Here is a 25,214-nt window from a genome sequence, read left to right on the forward strand (position 1 = left end):
ATTGACTTGATTTGTGCGCATTTGTTGTATCGCACAATTGGGCTAATGACCGCCTTTAACTAACAAGTCTCCAATAATACTAATTTTTTAATTTGGAGACAACTAGATAACCATACTAAAAACTTAACCGGTATATTGTGAAAATCAAGGTCATTTGTTGTCATTTTTTTTCCTGATGGGATTAACAATCTAGAGTCCATTTGGGCAATTGGTTGTTGGTTTTTCGGGTGTCTTATTCTGTCTTTTTTCTACGTCTGCTTTTTTATTTTGGTTTCTATCCCATCCTCTGATGACTTGGTGTACCAAACGCTCCCCATTCCCAATTCCCTGGGCCAAGGCTCCAGGAGGCGTCAGAAGGGTTCAGACTACGCCTCCACCTCAGAGGATGAGTACGAGTCTAACCTTAGCACCCCTAAACACAAACGCTCCCATCATTCAGGGGCCCAGCAGAACCCCAGTCTCCATCCAGCAGGTCCGGTGCGAGCCGTACCCCGTTGCAGAGACTCCGAGGGGGAAGGACACGAGAGCGACGCCTTCCAGAGCTGGACATCTCATAGCGCCGAGATTGCAAGGTGAGGAAGGATTGAACATATAGGGCCCTATCAGAGGTCGCGTTACACCGTGTCCTAACCAGACGCGATGCATAGAAATCAATCAAAACCCACAGCCAATCAGAACATCGAGTGGGCGGAGTCTCGCGGCACCAGAGAGTAATCTTGAAGGCAATCGGAAGAAAATGGATAAGTAGCTACATAATCAAATTCACAAATATTACACCATTTAACACCACAGTTTTCGACTGGAATCATGTGTTTTTTTTTTTTTACTGGCCCTATATAAATAAACTCATAAATCATAAAAATGAAATTTGGCTAATTTTGGATGAATAAATCGAAAGTAGGGCTGTACACTTAAAGCCCTGATATACTTCAAGCAAAATCATTTTACATTTACATTTATGCATTTGGCAGACGCTTTTATCCAAAGCGACTTGCATTGCATTTCAAGGTACACATTTACATTGTTATTAGTTCTTGCTTTCCCTGGGAATCAAACCCATGACCTTGGCGTTGCAAGTGCCAACGCTCTACTGTTTGAGCTACAAATCAGCGAACAAACTGGTGTGAGGTCATTTTGAACAAAATCAGGCCAAAACGAAGTTTGTTTCCGTAATTCGAAACCGCTTCACTCCGGCTCGTAAACGCCTTCGAACTACCATTGGTCCGTATACCGGGATAACCTGATGTCTCTCGAAGACTCCCCTGCTAGTTCACTGTTAATGATATGCTAAACCCCGCCCACACGTGACATGATTGGTTACAAGGTAGTTTGTGACGTCAGAAACACCAGCGATTTCAAAGCGTGTTTTTGAGACTGTCTTTGGTTCACTGCAGTTTTAAGGAGAAAATACTCAGCAATGCTGTCGACTTATGAATTTACACATGCTTTGTCTTATTAAAACACTATAGACATATAAACAACATTTAAAAGCGTGATTTTCACCACAGGGGGACTTTAAACTTTTAATAAATTGTTGTTAAATTGTATACATCTCATGATTATTTAATTAGACATGGTTTTTGATTACTAAAATTTAAAATGACTATTAGAAGGGTAAACACCTGAATATCTACAATTCACAATCCCTCTGTTTTAATAATAGTTGGAGAATGTTTAAACCACATTTTGATTGACTTAAATCTCACGTTGAGTTTTCAGAGCTGTAGTGCCATGCTGAGCTTGAATGTGTGTGTGTTTTGGTTTGGTTTTCCCCTGACTTAGACATGCATTGACTGTACCCAGTGTAGATGTCGTTCATTACAATGGGAATCATCATAAGGGTAGACCTAGGTAAATTCTTCATGCATTCCAGTTGTATTTGTCAGTAAATAAGTTACATAATTACACACGTTACATCTTTGAAAAATGACTTATAGTGTGAATTCAGATTATGTGTGAATTCAAATTATGCACTTAAAGGATTAGTTCACCTCAAAATGAAAATTTCCTGATAATTTACTCTCCCCAATGCCATCCAAGATGTCCATGTCTTTATTTCTTCAGTGGAAAATAATGAACATTTTGAGGAAAACATTTCAGGATTTTTCTCCACACAATGGACTTCAATGGCAACCAGAATGTTGAAGTTCAAATCAATGCAGTTTAAAAGTCTCTGAAGTGTTTCATAGGGCTCTGCACGATCCCAGTCGAGGAATAAGGTCTTATCTGGTGAAACGATCAGTGATTTAAAAAAAAAAAAAAAAAGATTTATATTATTTTTAATCACAATTGTTCGTCTTGTGCTGGTCTGCGACACGCCACGTATTGCGTCATCACGTTGGAAAGGTCACGAGTCACGTCCTCTAAGTTATATGTCTGTGTACCGCGTCACAGAGCAGCACAAGACGAACAACCGTGGTTAAAAGGTATATCTTTTTTTTTTAAATCGAAAATGACCGATCGTCGCTTGATAAGACCCTTATTTCTCGACTGGGATCGTGCAGAGCACTATGAAACACTTCAGAGCCCAGTGAAACTGCATTGAAGTCCATTGTGTGGAGACAAATCCTGAAATGTTTTCCTCAAAATATTAATTTCTTTTCCACTGAAGAAAGAAAGACATGGACATCTTGGATGGCATTGGGGTGAGTAAACTATCAGGACATTTTCATTTTGAGGTGAACTAATCCTTTAATTCCAAAAAAAGAAATAAATAAAAACATTACCTGTACTACTGCATACTTTTTTTAAATAACTGTTTTGATGTCAAATTGCCTCTCTAAAAATGTAAATTTAATGCATGTTCTTTGCTAGATTGAGTCAAGACCTGGCCAAAGATTTGGCTATTCTGGCCCAAGAGATTCATGATGTTGCTGGAGATACAGAAGCTCCGAGTGTTTCTACAGACAAGATGGGACCCGCCGTATCTGCCCACGAGGAGGTACTGTTCCTGCGCTTATCTGATCAAAAATACAGAAATAACGAAATATTATTATGATTTTAGAACAGTTGTTTTCAATGTGAATATATATAGTAAAGTGTAATTTATTCCTGTGATCAAAGCTGAATGTTCAGCATCATTACTCCAGTCTTCAGTGTCACATGATCCTTCACAAATCATTCTAATATGATGATTTGATGCTCTAGAAACATTTATGATTGTTATCAATGTTGAAAACCATTATAAATGTGTTTTTTTTAGGATTCTTTGATGAATTGAAAGTTCTTTTTTAAAAATCAATTTAATGCATCCTTGCTGAATAAAAATACTCGCTTTCAAAAATCATATTTGACCTCAAACTTTGGATTGGTTGTGTATAGTTACAAACGTATCGTATACATCTATAACAGCTGATGTTTGCTTGTGTTTTATGTACGAGATTATATTAAGGTTTGGGACTTTTTTTTTTTTTATCATATGTTAATTTAAAAAATCTTGTATAATAATATGACTTGCTGTTTTTGTCTGATTGGCTTTTATTGTATTTACACTACCGTTCAAAAGTTTTGGGTCAGTAAGATTTTTTTAATGTTTTTAAAAGAAGTCTCTTCTGCTCACCAAGGCTGCATTTATTTGATAAAAAACAAAAATAAAAAAAACAGTAATATTGTGAAATATGACCATTTAAAATGACTGTTTTCTATGTGAATATATAGTAAAGTGTAATTTATTCCTGTGATTAAAGCTGAATGTTCAGCATCATTACTCCAGTCTTCAGTGTCACATGATCCTTCACAAATCATTCTAATATGATGATTTGATGCTCAAGAAACATTCATTATTATTTTCAATGTTGTGTACAATTTTTCAAAATTCTTTGAATAAAAAGTTCAAAAGAACAGCATTTATTTAAAATAGAATATTTTCTAACATTATGAATGTCTTTACTGTAACTTTTGATCAGTTTAAGTCATCCTTGATGAATAAAAGTATTGATTTATTTTATTTATTTCCCCCAAAAATAAAATTATAATTCTTACTGACCCCAAACTTTTGAACGGTCGTGTTTAATGTTACAAAAGCTTTAGATTTCAGATAAATGCTGTTCTTTTGAACTTTCTATTCATCAAAGCATCATGAAATAAAAATGTAAAAAACTGTTTTCAACATTGATAATAATAATGAATGTTTCTTGAGCATCAAATCCTCATATTAGAATGATTTGTGAAGGATCATGTGACACTGAAGACTGGAGTAATGATGCTGAACATTCATCTTTGATCACAGGAATAAATTACACTTCACTGTAGAAAACAGCTGATTTAAATTGTCATGATATTTCACAATATTACTGTTTTTGTTTGTATTTTTAATCAAATAAATGCAGCCTTGGTGAGCAGAAGAGACTTCTTTCAAAAACATTAAAAATCTTACTGACCCCAAACTTTTGACCGGTAGTGTATATGATATTTGTATTCTTGTAATTGAATTTTTGCCATGAAAATAGCTTTGAATGCTGACATGGCACTAAATAAAACACTCTGAATCTGAAGTACTGTAAGGTTTCTCTCTCTAATGAAGGCCGTCTCGTGTATTATCCACATTCACACATCACTACGCTGTGTCATGCTCTTTCAGTTGCGGCTCCAGATTCCCGAAGCCAGTGTGAGTTCCCAGAAGGAGTCTCCAGGAGCAGCGCCGGTGTGTGACGAGTCCGAGGGGCCAGACGAGGTATCAGTGCTTCTCTTCAGGTGACGGGGTTGTTCACGAACTCCTGTCAGTAAAGCTGTAAACCTCGTTCTTCTCCTGTCAGGTTACGCTGAACGACCTGATGCTGAATCCCGTGTCCCAGCTGTCTCTGGCCATCCGTGAGAACACTGAACAACTGACCGAGAAAATCAAGTGAGAAGGGTTTGCTTTTCACAAGATATGTGTTTATGTACTATGTTTTACCCTGTTTTTATATTTTCTTGTGGCTATTTAAAGGCTTATTTTTTCATTTTCACATATTGTCATATGTTTTCAGGGTTTTGTTTCATCATAAGATGGATGTTCTGAGTGAAATGGAGGCGAAAATCAATGCAGCTGATGATCCTCCACCGCTGAAAACATCCAACAAGGCGAGTCTCTCTTTGTCTTTCCATGATTAAATGTTACCAAGTACAGTCTGAACTTCACTGAACCAAATGTAATGTTGAATGAACTAATAAATAATAACTTTTTCATATATTTTATTTATTTTTTAATTCAGGGAGTATATTAGACCTGGGAAGCGGTAAATTATGTTCATATTTTAGGATCATTGATGATATACATTTCATAGGTTTTATTAATATTCCAAATTAGTTTATTTTATTTTCAGTTTTCCTTTTAATTGTTAAATTGTAGTAATTTTGCTCTGTTTTTATTGGGATTTTTTTAAATAAAAAATCTGTCCATGTGGTTTTTATTAAAAAAATATATTTCAGCGTTAGTTTTATTATTTTAGTACTTTAACTAAACCAAAATGAGAAATACTGCCTGAAATAAAATAATTTTTAAATATAAAAACCTATAACATTGTTTATTTATTTTATTTGAAAAATAAATAAATTAAAAAACTATTTATATCTCTGTCCATATGGTTTTTATAAAAATAAGTATTTCAGCATTAGTTTTATAGCTCTTCAAGTTTAACTAAACAAATCAGAAATGCTGAAAATAGGTTTTTATATTAAAAAATGATAGTTATGTATTTAAAAAAATAATATTTAATAAAACTTTTTTTTCTTTCAAGTAATGAAATTTTTTTTTTTTTTTTAGTTAACAATAATGAATCTGGTTTATATCTTAAGTGTTTGGTAACACTTTACAATAAGGTCACATTTGTTAGCATTAGTTAATGAATTAACTAACAATGAGAAATATATTTTTTGCAGCATTTATTTACTATTGTAAGTGATATGTAAAATGTTCATGTTAGTTCACAGTGCAGATTATGACATTTGTTCTTAAAAACGTATTAGTAAATGTTGAGATTAACATTAATAAATGCTGTTGACGTATTGTTCATTGCAAGTTCATGTTAAGTAATGAAACCTTATTGTAAAGTTTGTAATGCTGAATAGTTGTTTGTAATGTGTCATTGCTCTTGAATCTTTCTCTCCTCGCTCGTCTTGTAGGAAATTGCATCAATTCTCAAAGAGCTGAGGAGAGTCCAGAAGCAGCTGGAAGGTCAGTCGATGCTCTTTCTCCTCTTCATCTTCAGTTATACAGTGCTTACACAATATAGAGTGTTTCACAGCAGCTTTACTGTGATAATAGGAGATTACAGTAACAGATTGTTCTGGCTTTACAGCAGCTCTAGAATAAAGTTATCCAGCTAAAGTTAGTTTTTGATTGATTCATTTCCATCAAAGATCATTAGTTATTAACTTACACAACACCGTTTTAACTGGAAACAGAAACTTTGACTGTGTTCTGGCCCATTTGCACGATAATGGTGTTTGGTGCTCGAGAACGCAAACTTTAAAACAGGTTCCAATCATACCTGTCAACACTCCCGTTTTTCCCGGGTTTCTCCCGTTTTTTTTTTTTTAGCCCTATCTCCCGGACCCCTCCCGGTTTGTCATTTCTCCCGGGAAACTCCCGTAATTTGCATGGCCCAAACTCCTTTATGAATAATCAGACCAATATGTTTGTCTAATGTTGACCAGTTGCCAGATCTTGTATTAAATGCATTATATTCACACACACCATATACAATCTCAACCCGTTTGTCACCTCAACCTGGCAACCTATCACCCAGCTGCGCAGTCGCGGAAAGTTTAACCCGAAAGCGAGCCGATAGACATGGCAGGTGAAGGCGGTGTCCCCGCAAAGACACCGAAGTACAGTTGTAAATGTAAATCACAAATAAAAAATGTAAAGAATTATTAATAAATTAAGTTATGTTTTCATTTATGGGTATTGCAATGTAAATAATACACTTAACACGTGCAGTACACTTAACATCATGAGACTACCTCTTGCTATTCTCCATTTTGTTTCATAAAATGTTTCGCATTACTCCTGAAATGAGCTTGAGATGGAGAGCTAACTCGCTCGTGTCTCCTTCAGTCATCAACACCATCATAGATCCACGAGGAAACCCGGATCTCAGCAGGACGTTTTCTTCGGCTGGGGTTCGCAGTTCCAGAGCCTCATCCCGGGACTCGAGATCGGCACAGCGAGGAGGAGGACCGACACCGAACACCCGACGCACGTTCAGAAGCTCAGACCGGGAAGGGGCGCTGGTATGACCATCCCTGCGTGTGGATCATCACTCGTCACTTTGCTGATGATTTCTGCTCGAGTCTAAATCTCTGTAGGCTGTTCAGAATCAAACACGTCCGGACCGATCGCTGGTTTGGCACGAGCTCCTCATGATGATAAAATCTCAGGCATTTGAGAGAATTATGATACGTTTAACAAATATTTGCACATTTATATTTGCTCCAAACCAATTTCAGCAGCTTGTGGCATTCATAACGCAATGATTGAGAATCCACAAAGATTTTGTAATAACTGTAAATACACTGTTAATGATTTTTGTGTTTTTTTTTTTTTTATGGTTGTTATGGAAATATAAGGACAAGTAATTTACGTGATTATTTAAATCTCTTTTTGTCTCTGTCGGACAGGGTATTTGTATGTTAAAGATCATTAAAGAATTCAGATGTAACTGTTTTGTTCTTTTGTGATTATTTCCATGGAGGTTTTTGTTTTTCTGATTTTAGTCTGATATCTATGGAAGCTTGTTTCTGCCACTGAATAATAAATAATAATAATTGCGACTTTTTATCTCACAATTCTGACTTTTTTTCTCAGAATTGCGAGATATGAAGTCGCAATTGCGAGATATAGTCGCAATTTTGAGAAATAGTCGCAATTGCGAGAAATAAAGATATAAACTATTCTGAGATAATAAAAAAAAGTCCGTCTTTTTTTCCTTAGAATTGTACTTTATATCTCACAATTGTGAGTTTATATCTCACAATTCTGAGAAAAGATGTCAGAATTGCGAGATATAAACTTGCAATTATGTGTTATAAAGTCGCAATTGCGAGAAAAAAAGTCTGAATTCTGACTTTATAAGACGCAATAGCGACTTTATTTCACGCAATTCTGACTTTATATCTCGCAATAGCGACTTTATTTCACGCAATTCTGACTTTATATCTCGCAATTCTGACTTTATAACACAATTCTGACTTTATATCTCGCAATTCTGACTTTATATCTCGCAATAGCGACTTTATTTCACGCAATTCTGACTTTATATCTCGCAATTCTGACTTTATATCTCGCAATTCTGACTTTATATCACACAATTCTGACTTTATATCTCGCAATTCTGACTTTATTTCACACAATTCTGACTTTATATCTCGCAATTCTGACTTTATATCTCGCAATAGCGACTTTATTTCACGCAATTCTGACTTTATATCTCGCAATTCTGACTTTATATCTCGCAATTCTGACTTTATATCTCGCAATTCTGACTTTATATCACACAATTCTGACTTTATATCTCGCAATTCTGACTTTATATCTCGCAATTCTGACTTTATATCACACAATTCTGACTTTATATCTCGCAATTCTGACTTTATATCTCGCAATTCTGACTTTATATCTCGCAATTCTGACTTTATATCTCGCAATTCTGACTTTATATCACACAATTCTGACTTTATATCTCGCAATTCTGACTTTATATCTCGCAATTCTGACTTTATATCACACAATTCTGACTTTATATCTCGCAATTTTGACTTTATTTCACACAATTCTGACTTTATATCTCGCAATTCTGACTTTATTTCACACAATTCTGACTTTATATCTCACAATTCTGACTTTATATCTCACAATTCTGAGAAATAAAGTCAGAATTGCGAGATGTAAACTTGCAATTGTGAGATTAAAAAGTCGCAATTATCTTTTAAAATGTTTTATTTTGTGGCGGAAACAAGCTTCCATAGATATCATAATGAGCTCATGATGTTGATCTACATTAATCTCAGATCAGTATAAACTTATTGACCCTGACTAGTTATTTTAAGTGGAGTTAAAGCTCCTGCCCCTCCATATAAACGCTGAAGCTGAGGTCGTGTTTCTGCCAAAATGAAAGTGAAACTGATCATTCGGGAGTTTCTGACACTCTTTCATGGTCTTTAATGCCTGTGTGACGTGTGTTCGGACAAACACAAGTGCACTGAATGAGGTATGAAATATTATTCAGCATGCAGTTTATTATAATATATTAACATGTCTGAGTGTTAGACATCGAAGTTGTAAACAAAGATTGTTGGAGGTTTTACAAGAAAATACTGCTTCAGTCTTTATTTATTTTTAACTCTTACTTTATGATTATTTCTGTCACCTGACGTTTCTTTTTTAATAGTGAAATTTACAATTTCTGAGTGAAAATTGTTTAAAATGTAATCCTATACCAAATATTTTTCAGTGTGGTTTATTAACAAATCTGTGCATTTAACTCACAGAAGATCCAAGCCTGTAATCAACCTTTAATTGTGATCCTCCTTATGCAATTTTACCTTTTTTTTTTTTTTCAGATTTCATAAACATTCATATTTTAAAACCGATTTTGATGCATAAATGTGCTTTGAGTTGTCTTATATAAATGAATCTGATTTCCTTCTATCAAAGCATATTTGTTTTTGATGTCAGTGTGTTTAAGCACAGCTGAAGCTATTATTAATTTAATAATAATTTCATTTATTTTGATAATACCGTGTTGTAGAGCATGTGTATACAATTGTAATTATTACCTGTGTAATTTTCTTTTTCAGAAAACTTGTTTTTGTCAGTTAATTATATTTAAGATGTGATTTATAGATGTTTGAAAGCCCTTTTGAACATTACAAGTTTTAAAGTGCCATAAAAAATTAAAAAACAGAAATGAAAAGCGAATGAGGAACTAATGACTATTTGAGAATATTTCCCTTAGTGCTTCACCACAAGAAAACAAACACCACCTGCTCAACATGTCTGAGTAAGTTCACTGCTCTTTATCACGCAGCCTATGATTTACTACAGAAATATAAACGCGTTTCAGCTGTAGATTGGATGATGTATGCTTGTACCAGCTCTTTCTCTGAACAGTTAGTCGATGTCAGTCAGCTTTTACATGTTCTACTTTTAGATCTTCACGCTTACGAGATGTTCAAAGACGGACCTCTTCGTATCAGAGCTTACATGACAATTATGTGTCAAATGCCAAGGTAAGTGACGCTTTAAATGGGCTGTATGTAATCATTTTCATGTATTAGTCACCTTTTTATTGGCAATTTGTGAACAGCTTGTAACGAAACTTAATAAACGAGACCTTCCCCGACTTTCTAGGGTGACTTTGAAAGCATGTGTAGATTGATTTTTATGTGAAAGACTCGGGACGTTTTTACCGGGAAAATCAAAATTAAGTGACGGTTACGCGCGCTCCCGAGAACATCTCTTAATTACCTCATCTAGTGTCGACGACGTTATGTTGGTGAATCGTAGACGTGGTTCAGACATATTCACATCGCTATGATCAGATGTTTTCTGAACTGCTGCTTTCTGTCATTTTTGTTGTTTATTTAGTTATTGAGAGGAAAGCGCAGCACATATTTACATACATACCCAGTTAGCAAACTTACATTGAATCAACACGACGTTTCTCGAATCTCGTGACATCGAAACAACGAACAAGTATCGAACATCGAAGTAACGTTTTACCAACGTTAGACACACCATTTAAAACTAACAATAATTGGTTTGCTTTCCTAACTTTGAAACGATGTTGATTTCAATTGGTTGAAACGACGTTATAGAATGAACATATTCAACACAAAATCGATCATATTGTTTTGCTTGTCTAACGTTGAAACGATGTTGTACAATAAACACATTTTCTACTTGTTTAAAAAAATCGAACACTTAATTATAATAGATCAATTAGCCTGTACTGTAATAATTTATTAAACGCACACATCACAGCACACGTACATCATGGAGACGTCTATTTGATGTGCGTGTTTACATCTGGAAGACGTATTTTTAAGAGTGTTTGTTCATCTGCAATACGTCTATAGGACGTTTCCTGTCAGATGTCAAATAGACGTTTAGAAGATGTCTTTAAGATGTAATGATTTAGAATGTATGTTAAACTGACATCTTAAAGATGTCTATCAAATGTTAGTAAACAGCAGATGCTTTCCAGATGAAGTGATCTTTAACAGACATCTTGCAGACGTACGTGTGCTATCTGGATCAGTTATCATTGCTTTATTATTTATACAAAACATGAATTTACATATAGCCTACGTTTTTAGAGCATACAAACCCTCTATATAAGACTAATATAGAAAAGGTATTTACACTCAAATACACAGAAAGAAGTATAAAAGTAAATTAAAGTCTAACATAGTCTAATATAAATAGTCATGTTACAAATTAAAAGTGATATTTACTCATGTTATTTTGTACCAAATGCGTATGACTTATTTTCAGTGCGGCACTTGGAGATGCAAGGCAGAAAGTTAAGAGACTGACAGCCTCAGTCACAATTTACTATCATCCAAACATCGCTCTTCAGCAGCGTGGATGGCGTCGGGATGTTCGTTAACTATATCGCTGCAAAGATATTCGTTAACTATATCGCTAATAACAAGGGTTTCTGAATTCTACATATAGACCCTTTAAAGAGCATGTCATCTCATCTGCAGGTTTGATGATTTATATCTAATATGGACGTGATGTTTTTCTGTTTGCAGGGATTAAAGTGCTCTGTGTCTGTCCTGGTGGCCACTGGATGTGTGGTCGTCTTAGGGGTTTTATTGGCCATCGTGGTAATAGAGATATCAAAGCATGAAGATGAAATACACGATGATTTGAATCCCAATCACACATGCTGTAACTACACCGTCCCCAATGAGCACAGCAGGTGAGCGAACTTCCTGTTTTCATGATTTCACTTCCTATCACCATCAGCACTTCTTGAGTTTTAGACAAGCTTATCTTTGTCTGCTGATTATGTTGACTAGCTGACCTTTAGTTTAGATTCAACTTCATTAAACTTGTAAGAATTTCCCAAGTTAAATCCCCTCCAACCAGATACAACCACAGTTTTATTATTATCAAACAGTTCACGTCATCACATTTCTTTGACATGCATGTGACTGATATTAGTGGACAATTGAAATATTGTGATCAAGATCAACGTACATGCAAAAATAAAATAAAATAAATCCTGGCCAAAATCTAATTGAAACAAATTTACAATTAGATTTATATGTGCTTAACTTTTGCTAAGTATAAGTTGTTCAGTCACATTTATTCTAAATTCATAACATTACTCGGGTTATTCAGCTGAAATAATTATAACAGACTGAAATATTTTAGATTGATACAGTAGAATTGAAAATTTCTGAACCAGTATTTATTTGTTTGAAGTTTAATTTAACTGACATAAATTCAATGCTTCAATAGGCTTTCAGACAGTTTTATTTTAGTGTCATTGATATGATATTATAGTTTGAATTAGATTACATTTTTTTCTTTTCTATTTTCATTTAAATTATAGTTAATTTTTGTAATTTTTTGTTTTGTAATTTATTATTATTATTTTTTAAATGTCTATATCGTTTTATTACATTTTACTTATTTTAGTACTTGTGAGAAATGAGAAATGTTGCCTTGGCAACTAGCTGAAATATAACATTTAAAAAAAAATATATTTTATTTCAGTTAACATTTATTTTACTTCAAGTAACAAAAATGGTTTTTTTTTAGGGTTTTGGTTAACAATAACAACTTAATAACTAATAATAGCAAATAACACTACTAATAATACTAAAATAAGTAATAATAATACGTTTAAATGTATATTGTGTGTATATGTGTGTATATATATATATATATATATATATATATATATATATATATATTTCACTCAATGGTTATTTCAAATAATAAAAAATTACATATTTTTAAGATTTATTTTTAGATATAGTTACCAAAATTAACCCTAATAATAAAAACACATTATATATATTGTTTTTAATTTTATTTCAGGTAATGTTTATTTTATTTTTAGTAATGCATTGTTTTATTAAGATTATAGTTTACGATTTAGTAGAAATAACCTTAATAATAAAAATAATAGCCAAACGTGTGTTTTCTGCTTCACTATGAAGAATAATTGAATAATTAAGACCAAAACACAGAAATTATTCAATTATTCTTCATAGTGAAGCAGAAAACACACGGTAGAGGTCATTACTCGTGGAAATGTGATAATGTTCCATCATTGTGTCTTGATCTGGTCTGTTCTGGATGTGACCGCTGCTTTATTTTCTCCCAGGATTGTTCTCGTGGAGAGTTTCCCTCTCAGCATGGATTACGGGAGAAACGCCAGCGCTGGAAAAAGCCTGTTTGAAGCCTGGAAGGATCTTCTGTCTTCGGCCACCAAACAAATCGACGTGGCGTCTTTCTACTGGTCCCTGACGGCTGACGACATCAACGTGAACTCCAGCACCGATACAGCTGTGAGACTCATTCACACTCAACACTGTTAGAAATATGTGGAAATACTGGTGCTTTTGAACTATGAAGGTAATATGATGCCATAAAGAATCACACGCACAGGGAAAGATTCGTGAATGTGCTTATTAAGCAATCATTTATTTATTTATTTAACATGTATGTGTACATTAAAAGTACCTTTTTGAGAATGATTCTGAGCCAAATGAAGATAAAGATGTGTTCTGGCGACTGGCGTATTGACTGAACCAATCAGATACGAGTAAATTGAGAGTCAGCGAGCTCCTCATTTGATTGGCTACATGATGAAGGTGGACCCGCCCTCCTCTTCACGCTTGCAAAACTCAGTGAGTGAGAGAATCGTGCCCAGTGTTGCCAACTTAGCTACTTTGTCGCTATTTTTAGCGACTTTTCAGACCCCTTTAGCGAATTTTTTTTCAAAAAAGCGACTAGCGACAAATCTAGCGACTTTTTGGACAATCCTCAGTAACCTTCAAATGTTGCCAGTACTGTCCTGCGAGCGCGAGGTCTTGCTTTCTCCCCGCCGTCACTCTCTCTCGCTGCGTCTCCCCTGTTCAGCGAATGAGAGGAGCAGCAGCACGTTCATCTGTGGAGCGCGCAGCTGCTGACTGACGTGAATGAGTAGAGTTCTTCCACGGACTTATCACTTATCTGCTTTTCTTTTGTTTTATATTTAAAGAATTTAGTTTAATCATTTTAATTTCCTTTCTTTTCTTGTGCGTAATACTTGTAATACTCACTATCACAGAGCTTTAGTTCATCCGGTTCCCGAACTCTCTCAAATCAGATAATTTTCCACATAGGCCTATAAAAAATGTAGTCATTCACTATATCATAGCTACTCGTTCTTGTCAGACAAATAAAACGATAGGAAATGAGAACAGCTTTATTTGACATTCGGCTATATTATATTATATTATATTATATTATATTATATTATATTATATTATATTATATTATATTATATTATATTATATTATATTAAATACAGTACATGAGCATTCATTTAGAGAGAAAACACATTAGGCAGGCAGAACGCAAGTACGAAGCGATTACGTCATGAATATGCTAATTGATGTATGACGTCATCTAGCGACTTTTAGGGAAGGCGTTAGCTACTTTCCTGTGAAAATAGTTGGCAACACTGATCGTGCCAAAACTGGAAGCGCAGCTAAAAGAAAGACGTAACTGTACAAATCGGGTTATTTCGGGAACTTTTTTGCCCCATACACAGAACATTTAGACATTTGCAACAGTTTATTTGTTTACACAAAGGTTGGTTTCACGCGATCAATATGTTTTCTGTTGTTTTCACTTGCAAATTGCTGTTCACTGGCTTGCAATGCTTTTGGCCGTATATGTGTGGAAAAAACGTGCCAAAAGTGTAAGCGCGGAAAAATGGAAGTGAGGAATACAGATCATATTTATTTTGCGTAAGCATGAAGCTGCAGTTTCACAGTACATGCATTACTCTTACGGATAACAGTTAAATGCTGCAAATATTCGTTTCTTACACTTGAAAGGCGATTAACTCTACAAATCTTCTCTTGCACAATTTACGCTTGCAGTCTTATGTACACTTTCACAGATCTTACCCTGCGCATGTGATTCTTTATGGCATCGTATTACCTTCATATTGAACCTTTTGATTGTCAACGTCATGTTTGTGTCTCAGGGCAGAGAGATTTTAGAGGAGTTCAGAGCTTTACCGTCCAGAAACGTGTCTGTGCGAGTGGTGACCAGCATCCCGACTGTGGCGCGCAATTCAACAGACCTACAAGTCCTGAAAGAAAACGGTCAGGAGTTGTGCCTTCCATATAAAGACATGGATTATTTATCTTAAAGTCCCCCTGTGGTGAAAAAATCCAGCTTTTAATGTTGTTTATATGTCTTAATAAGACAAACCATGTGTAAATTCATAAGTCGACACCATTGCTGAGTATTTCCTCCTTAAATCTGCAGTGAACCAAAGACAGTCTCAAACACACGCTTTGAAATCGCTGGTGTTTCTGACGTCACAAACTACCTTGAAACCAATCAGATCAACGTGTGATCGTCAACCAGTGGATCTCTGAGCTGAGTGAGTGGAGGCGGGGCTCATTTGCATATTCATAGAACCGTGCATACTAAATGAGGCAAGGGTGTCGAGTTACATTCAAGATATTTGAAGACATGAAGACGTAATTTTGGTGATCAAAGATGAGTTTTAAGGGATAAAATGATCGACTGCAGGGGGACTTTAAATAATTAGTCGCAAGTCTTTTTTCAACACTTGTGTATTTCTACTCTTGATTAACTTAAACTGAAATTAGTCCTTATTTCCTTTAGTCCTAACTGTGTGTGTTTCTGCATGTAGGAATACAGATACGACGAGTGAACTTCGGCCGCTTGACTAAAGGAATCCTTCATTCTAAATTCTGGATTGTGGACGGGAAACATGTTTACATCGGCAGCGCCAACATGGACTGGAGATCTTTAACGCAGGTAAGACCTGACATTTGCATTCGTGCATTTACCACGCTTTTATCCACAGTGATTTACAGTAGACGAGCTTCAGCAATTGGTTCCAGTTTTCGCAATATACACTGCCATGTTTATTAGAAAGAAGCTGTCTAAAACAAATTGAAGCTTGGGAGCACAGACTTAAAGCTGCACTGTGTAATTTTTTAAGTTGCTTCAAAATTATATGTGCTCATTAATGTGTTATTACTTCTACCACCTAATAAAGTATTCTCGTAAGCGTAGAATTTGCCATTTATAATACATACGAGCGAGTCGCTCGAGTGGCGGCAGCCATGTTGCGCCTCCATCTTGAAAATACATTAGCCTAAGAGGGACATACCTGGATATTCAAGCTTCGCCCTTCGTGTTTTGACACTCAGTGGCACCGTGACGAATGCGAGGGGGAGATTACTCGCGACTGCCGGCAGATTTGAAATAATACGCCCACCGTAGGAGTTAAAACGCCCTCGGAATGGGAGGGGCTAGAAAGGTAGTCATAAACAATTTCACCGCTAGATGGGAGAAAATCCTACACAGTGTAGCTTTAAGTTTGATCTCATTTTAAAGAAGACCCATGGTAGGTTATTGTTGAAATTAAAAAAAAAAGTTTAAAAAGTGAAACCAAAAAAAAGTTTTAGTGGTTTATGAAAATGATTTATGAGCATTATTTTATATAAAATATATATTTTCTGAAACATGTTGAGCTCTAAAACTGCTAGAAAATCAAAGTCATAAATCTAAACAAGTTGTGTTTCAAATTTGAGGTTGATATCTCAAAAAATTTGCTTTCAGTGAGAGTGTTTGGCCGCTGCACCACATTTTCGGATTTTGAATTTTTCTCTCTCAGATATTACAAGCACACACACACACACACACACACACCATTTTTTTTATAACACGCATACAAACCACACTCTGACATCCATACCAACACACTCACACAATTATAGCTGCATAATTTATCTAATTGGCTTTAAAATATGCATAAGCAGAAAACAGTAATAAAGTGAGTATTTGCTTTATAGGCCAAACCTGAGAAAATGACGCCATCTGGTAAACAATAGTACAAATTAAAATTTTAAAGCCTTGCTAACAGAATGAAAGTCTGTCATTTTATAGTGAAATGGCCCTGGGATAAAAAATTGGTTTCAATGGGGACATTTTTTGTCCAAAAGGTCCTGAGTGGAACTATTTTGTGTTACTGGTGTAAAATAGATTTATTAAAGGAAATAGTAAAATTCCAATTAAAATACACACCTGTGCCAAAATGTACGCAGTTGGCATTAACACGGTCAAAATGATCAAACAAAATAAAATAAATAAAGATAAAAATGTCCATTTGGTTGCAAAGGTGTCAAATGGAAGAGCTGGAAAATGTTTTGAAAGCAGTGATATTTTCAGCAGTCTCTAATTGTGATGAATGTGATGTGTGTGTGTGTGTGTGTGTGTGTGTGTGTGTGTGTGTGTGTGTGTGTGTGTGTGTGTGTGTGTGTGTGTGTGTGTGTGTGTGTGTGTCTGATAACCCTCTCCAGGTGAAAGAGCTGGGTGTGGTGATCTATAACTCCAGTGGTTTGGCTGCTGACCTGCACAAGATCTTCCAATCGTACTGGGTCATGGGTCGCTCCAACACTTCTATCCCGGATCCGTGGCCGTCCTCCTACGAGACCCTCATCAACCAGGAGCATCCGCTGCCACTGAACCTCAGCGGTGTAGCCAGTCGAGTGTACATCACGGTGATTACACTCGCTCAGATCATCACGGCTCACAGATTCAGTTACTGTCTTTTAGAGATGCTTGTTGACATTATGCGCATGAGAAACCAGCAGATTTACTAATTGTAGAGTTAATGAAAGTTATCCTGAGCATTGTAATGTTTGAAGCGGATGTCAGAACAATTATCAGTTAGACCGGGAAGATTTTAAAGCAACCTGTTCATTTATAAATATGTAAGATCTTTCCTTCATGCTGTGGAAATACACACCGGAAGACTGAACCACAACGAGCGCAGCGCTGGGGGCGGAGCTACATGAGGTCTATTATAATACTAGTTCTGATTGGATGAGGCGTGTTTGAAGACGTTTGACACACATTCTGTACTAATGTTGCTTGGCAGTCAGTTGTTATTGTTAACTAAAACTTTTGAAAAAAAAAATTCGGTCAGGGAAATAAAGCTGAAAAAATATATAAATATTAGATGAAAAACTTAACATAAATTAAAATTAGAAATGTCGCCTTGAAGTATTAAAATTATTCAAATCGAAGCAAAAATAAATGAAAGGTAAATAGAAATATATAAATAACGAAATAAAAAGTTTTTTAAAAAATCACAACTAAAATAAATTTTTTATTAAATACTATAATGGTTTTTACCTATTGAGGTAGTATTAATAAATGTAACAATTTATTGAATATCTGCACCTTTTACTATAGTGATGTTGCTGTTGTTTTATAAAATCATGTCATCCTGTTCCTGGGTTTATAATGACTGATACTGATATCTACAGACTAATCGATGATATGATGTTGATATTTATATATGTGCGTTTATTTCACACAATATTTACTCGGTTCAATACAAAAATTAAAAATGTAAATGGTTATCTAAATGAAATCCAATAGTCTCAAAATGGTGAAATGTTGGCAAATTAACTGGTGATGTGCACTACTACTTAGAAATTAATTTTTAATTCAGAAAGGACGCATTAAATTGTTCAAAAGTGAAGACATTTATAATGTTACAAGAGATTTTATTTCAAATAAACGCTGTTCTTCTAGAACTTTCTCTTCATCAAAGAATCCTGAGAAATAAAATGTATCTCCGTTTCCAGAAAAATATGAATCAGCACAACTGTCTTCAACACTGATAATAATCATAAGTGTTTCTCGAGCATCAAATCATCATATTAGAATGATTTGTGAAGGATCATGTGACACTGAAGACTGGAGTAATGATGCTGAAAATTCAGATTTTATCACTGGAATAAATTACACTTTACTATATATTCACATAGAAAACATTTGTTTTACATCATAATAATATTTCACAATTTTACTGCATTTTTTATTAAAAAAATTAAATTAAAAAAGCCTTCGTCATCTCTCCTCTTCCTCAGGCCTCTCCGCCTGCGTTCTGTCCGGTCTCTCGAACCCGAGACCTCGATGCCATTCTGTCGGCCATCGGAGACGCGCAGGACTTCATACACGTGGCAGTCATGGAGTTTTATCCCGCCTCCAAGTACTTCCATCAACACGGGTGAGTTTCACGTCAAGCTTCATTTCTATAGCGGTTATACAACACAGACTGTTTTAAAGGAGTAGTTCACCTTCAAATGAAAATTAGCCCATGATTTACTCACTCTCAAGTCATCTTAGTATTTGATTCTCTTCTTTCAGACGAATACAATCGGAGTTATATAAAAAAAATATCCTGGCTCTTCCCAGCTTTATAATAACAGTGGATTGCAGCCAACAGATTAAAGCTCAAAACAAGCATCCGTCCGTCATAAACAAACTAATCCTTTAATCAGCTTTATTTACAGAATTAATGATGCAAACTTCATCAAATATGAGATCAATTTAATCTTCAGCTGTGAAGCAGCTCTAAAAAGACAATAGTGTCATTATTCAGCTCAATGTTGATTCAATTCAATAACTGTATTAAGTTTACATTTACATTTATGCATTTGGCAGACACTTTTATCCAAAGCGACTTACGGTGCATTATCCTATACATTTATACATAGGCATGTGCAATCCCCTGGGATCGAACCCACAACCTTGTGTTGTTAACGCAATGCTCTTACCACTGAGCTACAGGAAAGCAAGTTCATCAATTATGAAACAAATTCAATTCAGTTGTAATAAGCAGCTCTACAGTGACATTTCAATGCATTTTAGAGCTGCACGATTAATGTTAAAAGATTGCGATATCGATTCAAACACACACGTGATCTTATTCCTAAATGTTGATGATTCGCCTGTGTCTCTTAAACCTTTGACGAGTATGATCACAGAGAACTGATCACAGATCTGTGTTCTGATCCAGAGAGAGATGTCATGTTTAGGTATGAAACCGCTGCACAAACAACACAGTATCATTATTTCTGTACTACAATAATTCAGTTGATCACAGAAGTAAAAGTTTATAGTTCGTAAGTAAACACTGACCTGCGGTAGTGATCAAAATGGAGCGAATCAACTTTTGAAAGTGACTTGACACTTTAAATAAAGATGGTATAAATTACATCGTTACACCAGTAGGTGGCGACAAGAGACTGTTAAAAATGTTTTTGTCAATGATATCATTCATTCAAGAGATTCGTTCAAAAACTCTGATTCATCCAGTCATGAAACAAATGAAGTCTTTATGAGTGAGTCATTAAATCATTCATTCAAGAGATTCACTTAAAACGTTGATTCGTCCAGTTACAAAAACAAGTGAAGTTTTTGTGAGTGAGTCATTGAATCATTCATTCAAGAGATTCACTTAAAACGTTGATTCGTCCAGTTACAAAAACAAGTGAAGTCTTTATGAGTGAGTCATTAAATCATTCATTCAAGAGATTCACTTAAAACGTTGATTCGTCCAGTTACAAAAACAAGTGAAGTTTTTGTGAGTGAGTCATTGAATCATTCATTCAAGAGATTCACTTAAAACTTTGATTCAACCAGTTACAAAAACAAGTGAAGTTTTTGTGAGTGAGTCATTAAATCATTCATTCAAGAGATTCACTTAAAACGTTGATTCGTCCAGTTACAAAAACAAGTGAAGTTTTTGTGAGTGAGTCATTGAATCATTCATTCAAGAGATTCACTTAAAACTTTTATTCGTCCAGTTACAAAACAAGTGAAGTCTTTATGAGTGATAATAATTGAATCATTCACTGAAGAGATTCACTTAAAACGTTGATTCGTCCAGTTACAAAAACAAGTGAAGTTTTTGTGAGTGAGTCATTGAATCATTCATTCAAGAGATTCTTTCAAAACGCTGATTTGTCCAGTAATAAAATAAGTGAAGTATTTATGAGAGTCATTGAATCATTCATTTGAAATATTAAAATCAATTAAATATTTTTTAAACAGACTGCATCACTCAGCATTTTGTTAGAATCTCTAGTAAATGACTTTTGTTTAGTTGTCTCTATTTTAAACAAAAAATGTTGATGTTCTCTAATGCATTGAGTTTCCTGTCATGAGCTGTGTTCACATGGCTGTGTGTGTGTGTTGGCGCAGGTTCTGGCCGGTCATTGAAGACGCTCTGAAGCGCTCCGCCTTCGAGAGGAACGTGTCCGTGTGTGTGTTGGTCAGTTGTGGTCGAGACACTGACCCGTCCGTTTGGCCTTTCCTCCGCTCATTAGATGCTCTCCGTTCCCCGTCTGACAACATTAACATCGCAGTGGTGAGTCAATATCAACCAGTATATACCACAATATATCCAAATATCGCAAATGTATATATCACGATATGCATATCTCAACGGCTTGCAATAACGGATCATGAACAAAAGACAAAGAGAAAATCACTCACTCTCTCGGCTGAATAACTTCTGTAGCTTTAATAAGAATCAGTATATATTTAATTCATTCAGTGAAAACTAAGCAGTGTTTTATTTTTACATTTGATTATTCAGTTTGTGTTGTTTAATAACCCTAATGTAGGATAACCTGAACCCCTAAACCCTGTGGTTTACACTGATGTTAAATTAACACTTCTTATAACACTGATGTTCACTGTCAGAAGCTGTACGGATGTTTTCTTGTCACAAAAAGAAAGTGAAACACGAATGTAGGTTATATCATTTTAAATATATTTTAAAGATAATTTAAGTTTATTTTACACACTTTAAGCATTATCGTATCGCATATGGAATATCGCATTTTTTAATGAGTTCTTGCATATCGCATTTTTCTTCAATATCGTGCAGCTCTACTGTAAGCGAAGGCAGGCATGGGAGGATGACACCTATACAAACCTGTTTTAAATGCTGTTTTATTGCACAGAGGCTGTTTATTATTCCAGTGGGAAACCAGTCGCACATCCCCTACACCAGAGTCAACCACAACAAATATATGGTGACCGATAAAGTGGCGTATGTTGGTGAGTCATTTCACTGCGCTTTTACTAGTTATTTAATAAAATGTTGATACTAAAAGAGCTATTAAGAGATTCTTTTTAACATTGGTGTTTTTTATATTCTATAATTTACTATGATTATCTGTGCTTTTATAATATAATATATATATACACATATATACACACATATATACACACACACACTCTTGTACATCTATCTTTATGAGGACATTCATTGACACAATGCAATCTCTAGCCGCTTACCCTAACCTTACCCATTACAACTAAGTGCCTAACCCGACCCCTGACCCTAAACCGACCCTTAACCTCATTATAACCTTATCCCTAAAACCAAGTCTTGACCCTCAAACAGGCCTTTAAAGGCTCTCAGAGAGTGAGGACCAGCCAACATGTCCTCACTTTACTCTCTCTGTCCTCACTCCACTGGTCTAACACTCAAACTGGTCCTCACAAAGATTGTTGTACAAGTACACACACACTCACACTCACACACACACACACACACACACACACACACACTAGGGTAAGTGTACCCATTAAGCCCAACACACACAAACTTTTATGTTAGATGCGATTAATCACGATTAATCGATTTGACTGCACTTATATATATTAGGGCTCGACATTAATGCGAGAATGACTCTGAGTTTATTACATGTATTGTAAGTGGCGATTGATAGTGGATAATAATATATAATGTATAATGTACTGATACACAGTTATTAACACTGCGGTAAAAATTCTAAATGTGGAGTTTTTATATTTATAGCACATGATACAGTAAAGCAACATCACATGACCAAGAGTGCTGTTTTCCTAAATACCATCACGATTGAAAATTACCGATTTCATATGACAGTTCAATAAATTAGTAGTTAATATTAATGTCACTTACATTTTAGATGCAATATTGAGTGTTTTGTTCTATTTAAGACGTTAAAATAGTTCTAAAGTTCCCAGCAGAACCATATAGTGCTTCTCACAGCAACTGTGTTTCATTACTGAGTGATTCAGGGTTTCCAACGAATCAGTTGAGTCAAAGATTCAATGACTCGTTCATAAACAACTGCCTCATTCTTGAATGAATCAACTGTTCAAACGAATCGTTTGAATGAATGACTCAATGACTCACTCATTAAGATGGTCGTTTACTTGCATGTTTAAAAGTATAATTTTTTATATTCAAAAAATATTTAAAACGATCTCATAACATTATTTAATGCAGTTGTAATTGTTCAGTGTAAATTATTTAATTTGATTGGTAACAGCCATATAGTATCTTAATTCTTCCTTATAATTCTAATTTAATTTATTGATCAAATTTAAGAATTTAAAAATGAAAGATGAAGCGTATATTTAATAGGATTAGGGAAAATAAAAAATGCCCTTTATAAAGGTTCAAAAAATATCACAAATATGCAGATTTAAACGTTTCAAAGCTGATAGAAACTGAATATTGCTTCAGAATAAATGATATTTACACCACAAAAATATAGTGTTTTCCGGACAAGCAACATTTTTACTTGAATGACTGATTTATGTGCACATGACACGGCCTAACCCTAACCTTAACCTTAACCTTAACCCTAACCTTAACCCTAACCTTAACCCTAACCTTAACCCTAACCCTAACCTTAAACCTAACCCTAACCTTAACCCTAACCCTAACGCCGAGCCCTGTATATATAGTTTTGATATGTATACGTTTCATATGAACAACTGAACTGACTGGTTTTTGTGTTCAGGCACATCTAATTGGTCAGCTGACTACTTCAACACCACTGCCGGAGTGGGCTTAGTGGTTTCCCAGGATGCTTTGTTGGGAAACTCATTCCATCACCAGTTGAATGCAGTGTTTGACCGAGACTGGAACTCGTCGTTCGCTGTCCCGCTTGCGGAGCTCAAGCTGAACCAGGACTGTGTGTTCTCCAGATCCACACCATAGATCCACACGCTTCAGACTCACAGTTCACACACGTGTGCAATTCTTTTAAGCATGAAACTTGACATATAAAGGCCACATATATCTCGCATGTTTTAAACAACTGGAATATTTGTTTGCATTTTATATATATATGTATTATTTGCATGTCTCTAAATAAGGGAAGCCTTTTGGCCGTTTCATTTGAAAACGTAATTTCTAATTCAATAAAAGTATTTTAAATTGACCCAGATGGAATGTAATAACATTTGAGTGTTTTTCATTTTCAGTGTTTCAACTTCCTATATATATTTTTTATTTTTCATATTTTTTATTATTAATGTTTATGTATTTCATTGTAATTGTATACACAAAATAAACATCTTTTTATTAAGCATTTATTAAGCATTCAGCATTTTCTCCTCAAATAATTACTTTATTTACTAAATATATATTTACTAAAATAAATAGTCACTTGGAATTTTTAAATCATATTTGAAAATGATGTTTTTTTAGGTTGACTTATTGTTTATTGTGGTTTTCATTGTTTATTTTATTTATTTTTTTATTCTTTATTATGTATATTTACTATGTAAAGCACTTTGAGAAGCTGCATTAAAGGAACTATATATATGAAATAAACTTTTATTATAATTGCTTATATAAAATGTGTATATGCAAGTATGTAGGCCTATACTCTGTGTGTGTGTGTGTGTGTGTGTGTGTGTGTGTGTGTGTGTGTGTGTGAGTGAATATATGTAATAGGCCTATAATACAAAGTGTAGTGTTATAAATATGTACATACATTTTGGCGGGATTCCCGATGCTGATAACCGTTAAATCGCGTCATTTAGCGCATTAAGAGTCCTACATTTTCATTTTTTTTCCGATTAATTAACTCAAACTAGCTCATTTAACGTCAACACAAGCGTTTACCACAGTAAAAGCGTAGTAAATCACCCTGTAGCGATGTGGAACTGGCGCCGCTAGGGGGCGGTAGTGAGGTCATGTGAGTGTGTTTCGCGCGCAGGAAGAAGAAGCGCGTGAAGGGGCGGAGCTTCAGTGCAGCTGAGCGACGTGTTCTAATCATCAAGCTGTCTGTTAGCAGTTCATTCATCACTGAAGAGATGGTGTTATTAGAAAACGACGCGGTAAGATCACTTTATG

At 35.0% G+C, this 25,214-nt stretch overlaps 3 protein-coding genes across 9 annotated transcripts in view; all 3 read left to right on the plus strand.

The window, feature by feature from the left end:
• The window catches only part of cep170ba (centrosomal protein 170Ba), a 40,115-nt gene extending 32,472 nt beyond the window's left edge, over positions 1-7,643 (plus strand). For 4 of the 6 annotated variants that reach the window (XM_082143704.1, XM_082143701.1, XM_082143699.1 and 1 more), the window contains 8 exons: positions 338-572; positions 1,783-1,851; positions 2,815-2,941; positions 4,580-4,672; positions 4,755-4,843; positions 4,968-5,061; positions 6,103-6,154; positions 7,040-7,643. In XM_082143704.1, the coding sequence (XP_081999830.1) occupies positions 338-572; positions 1,783-1,851; positions 2,815-2,941; positions 4,580-4,672; positions 4,755-4,843; positions 4,968-5,061; positions 6,103-6,154; positions 7,040-7,221 (941 nt within the window). In that variant the 3' untranslated portion in view covers positions 7,222-7,643. The remainder of the gene's footprint in view (positions 1-337; positions 573-1,782; positions 1,852-2,814; positions 2,942-4,579; positions 4,673-4,754; positions 4,844-4,967; positions 5,062-6,102; positions 6,155-7,039) is intronic. The other 2 variants (XM_082143703.1, XM_082143702.1) reach the window with 2 other exon arrangements.
• A 1,435-nt stretch (positions 7,644-9,078) lies between these two features.
• Positions 9,079-24,446, plus strand: pld4 (phospholipase D family member 4). Of its 2 annotated transcripts, none has more exons than XM_082143798.1 (12): positions 9,079-9,191; positions 9,939-9,983; positions 10,134-10,212; positions 11,743-11,912; positions 13,332-13,515; positions 15,207-15,327; positions 15,888-16,015; positions 17,566-17,766; positions 19,147-19,286; positions 21,266-21,431; positions 22,033-22,129; positions 23,872-24,446. In XM_082143798.1, the coding sequence occupies exons 1-12, from the start codon at positions 9,187-9,189 to the stop codon at positions 24,069-24,071; spliced, it is 1,536 nt and encodes a 511-aa protein (XP_081999924.1). In that variant the 5' UTR covers positions 9,079-9,186; the 3' UTR covers positions 24,072-24,446. The 2 variants fall into 2 exon arrangements, with proteins under 2 accessions (XP_081999924.1, XP_081999925.1); XM_082143799.1 differs by having other exon boundaries at positions 9,174-9,191; positions 9,953-9,983.
• Positions 24,447-25,082: 636 nt separating this feature from the next.
• srp14 (signal recognition particle 14) overlaps positions 25,083-25,214 on the plus strand; it is a 5,583-nt gene continuing 5,451 nt past the window's right edge. The window contains exon 1 of the mRNA XM_082143909.1: positions 25,083-25,198. Within this exon, the coding sequence (XP_082000035.1) occupies positions 25,175-25,198 (24 nt within the window). The 5' untranslated portion in view covers positions 25,083-25,174. The remainder of the gene's footprint in view (positions 25,199-25,214) is intronic.

Source organism: Leuciscus leuciscus, assembly GCF_965113295.1.
Source record: "Leuciscus leuciscus genome assembly, chromosome: 17".
In the NCBI taxonomy this organism is placed as follows: Eukaryota; Metazoa; Chordata; class Actinopteri; order Cypriniformes; family Leuciscidae; genus Leuciscus; species Leuciscus leuciscus.

Coding starts and splice junctions, on each gene's coding strand:
- pld4 (XM_082143798.1), top strand. Junction 10,213..11,742: donor ATTATGTGTCAAATGCCAAG/GTAAGTGACGCT, acceptor TTCTGTTTGCAG/GGATTAAAGTGCTCTGTGTC. Junction 11,913..13,331: donor GTCCCCAATGAGCACAGCAG/GTGAGCGAACTT, acceptor ATTTTCTCCCAG/GATTGTTCTCGTGGAGAGTT.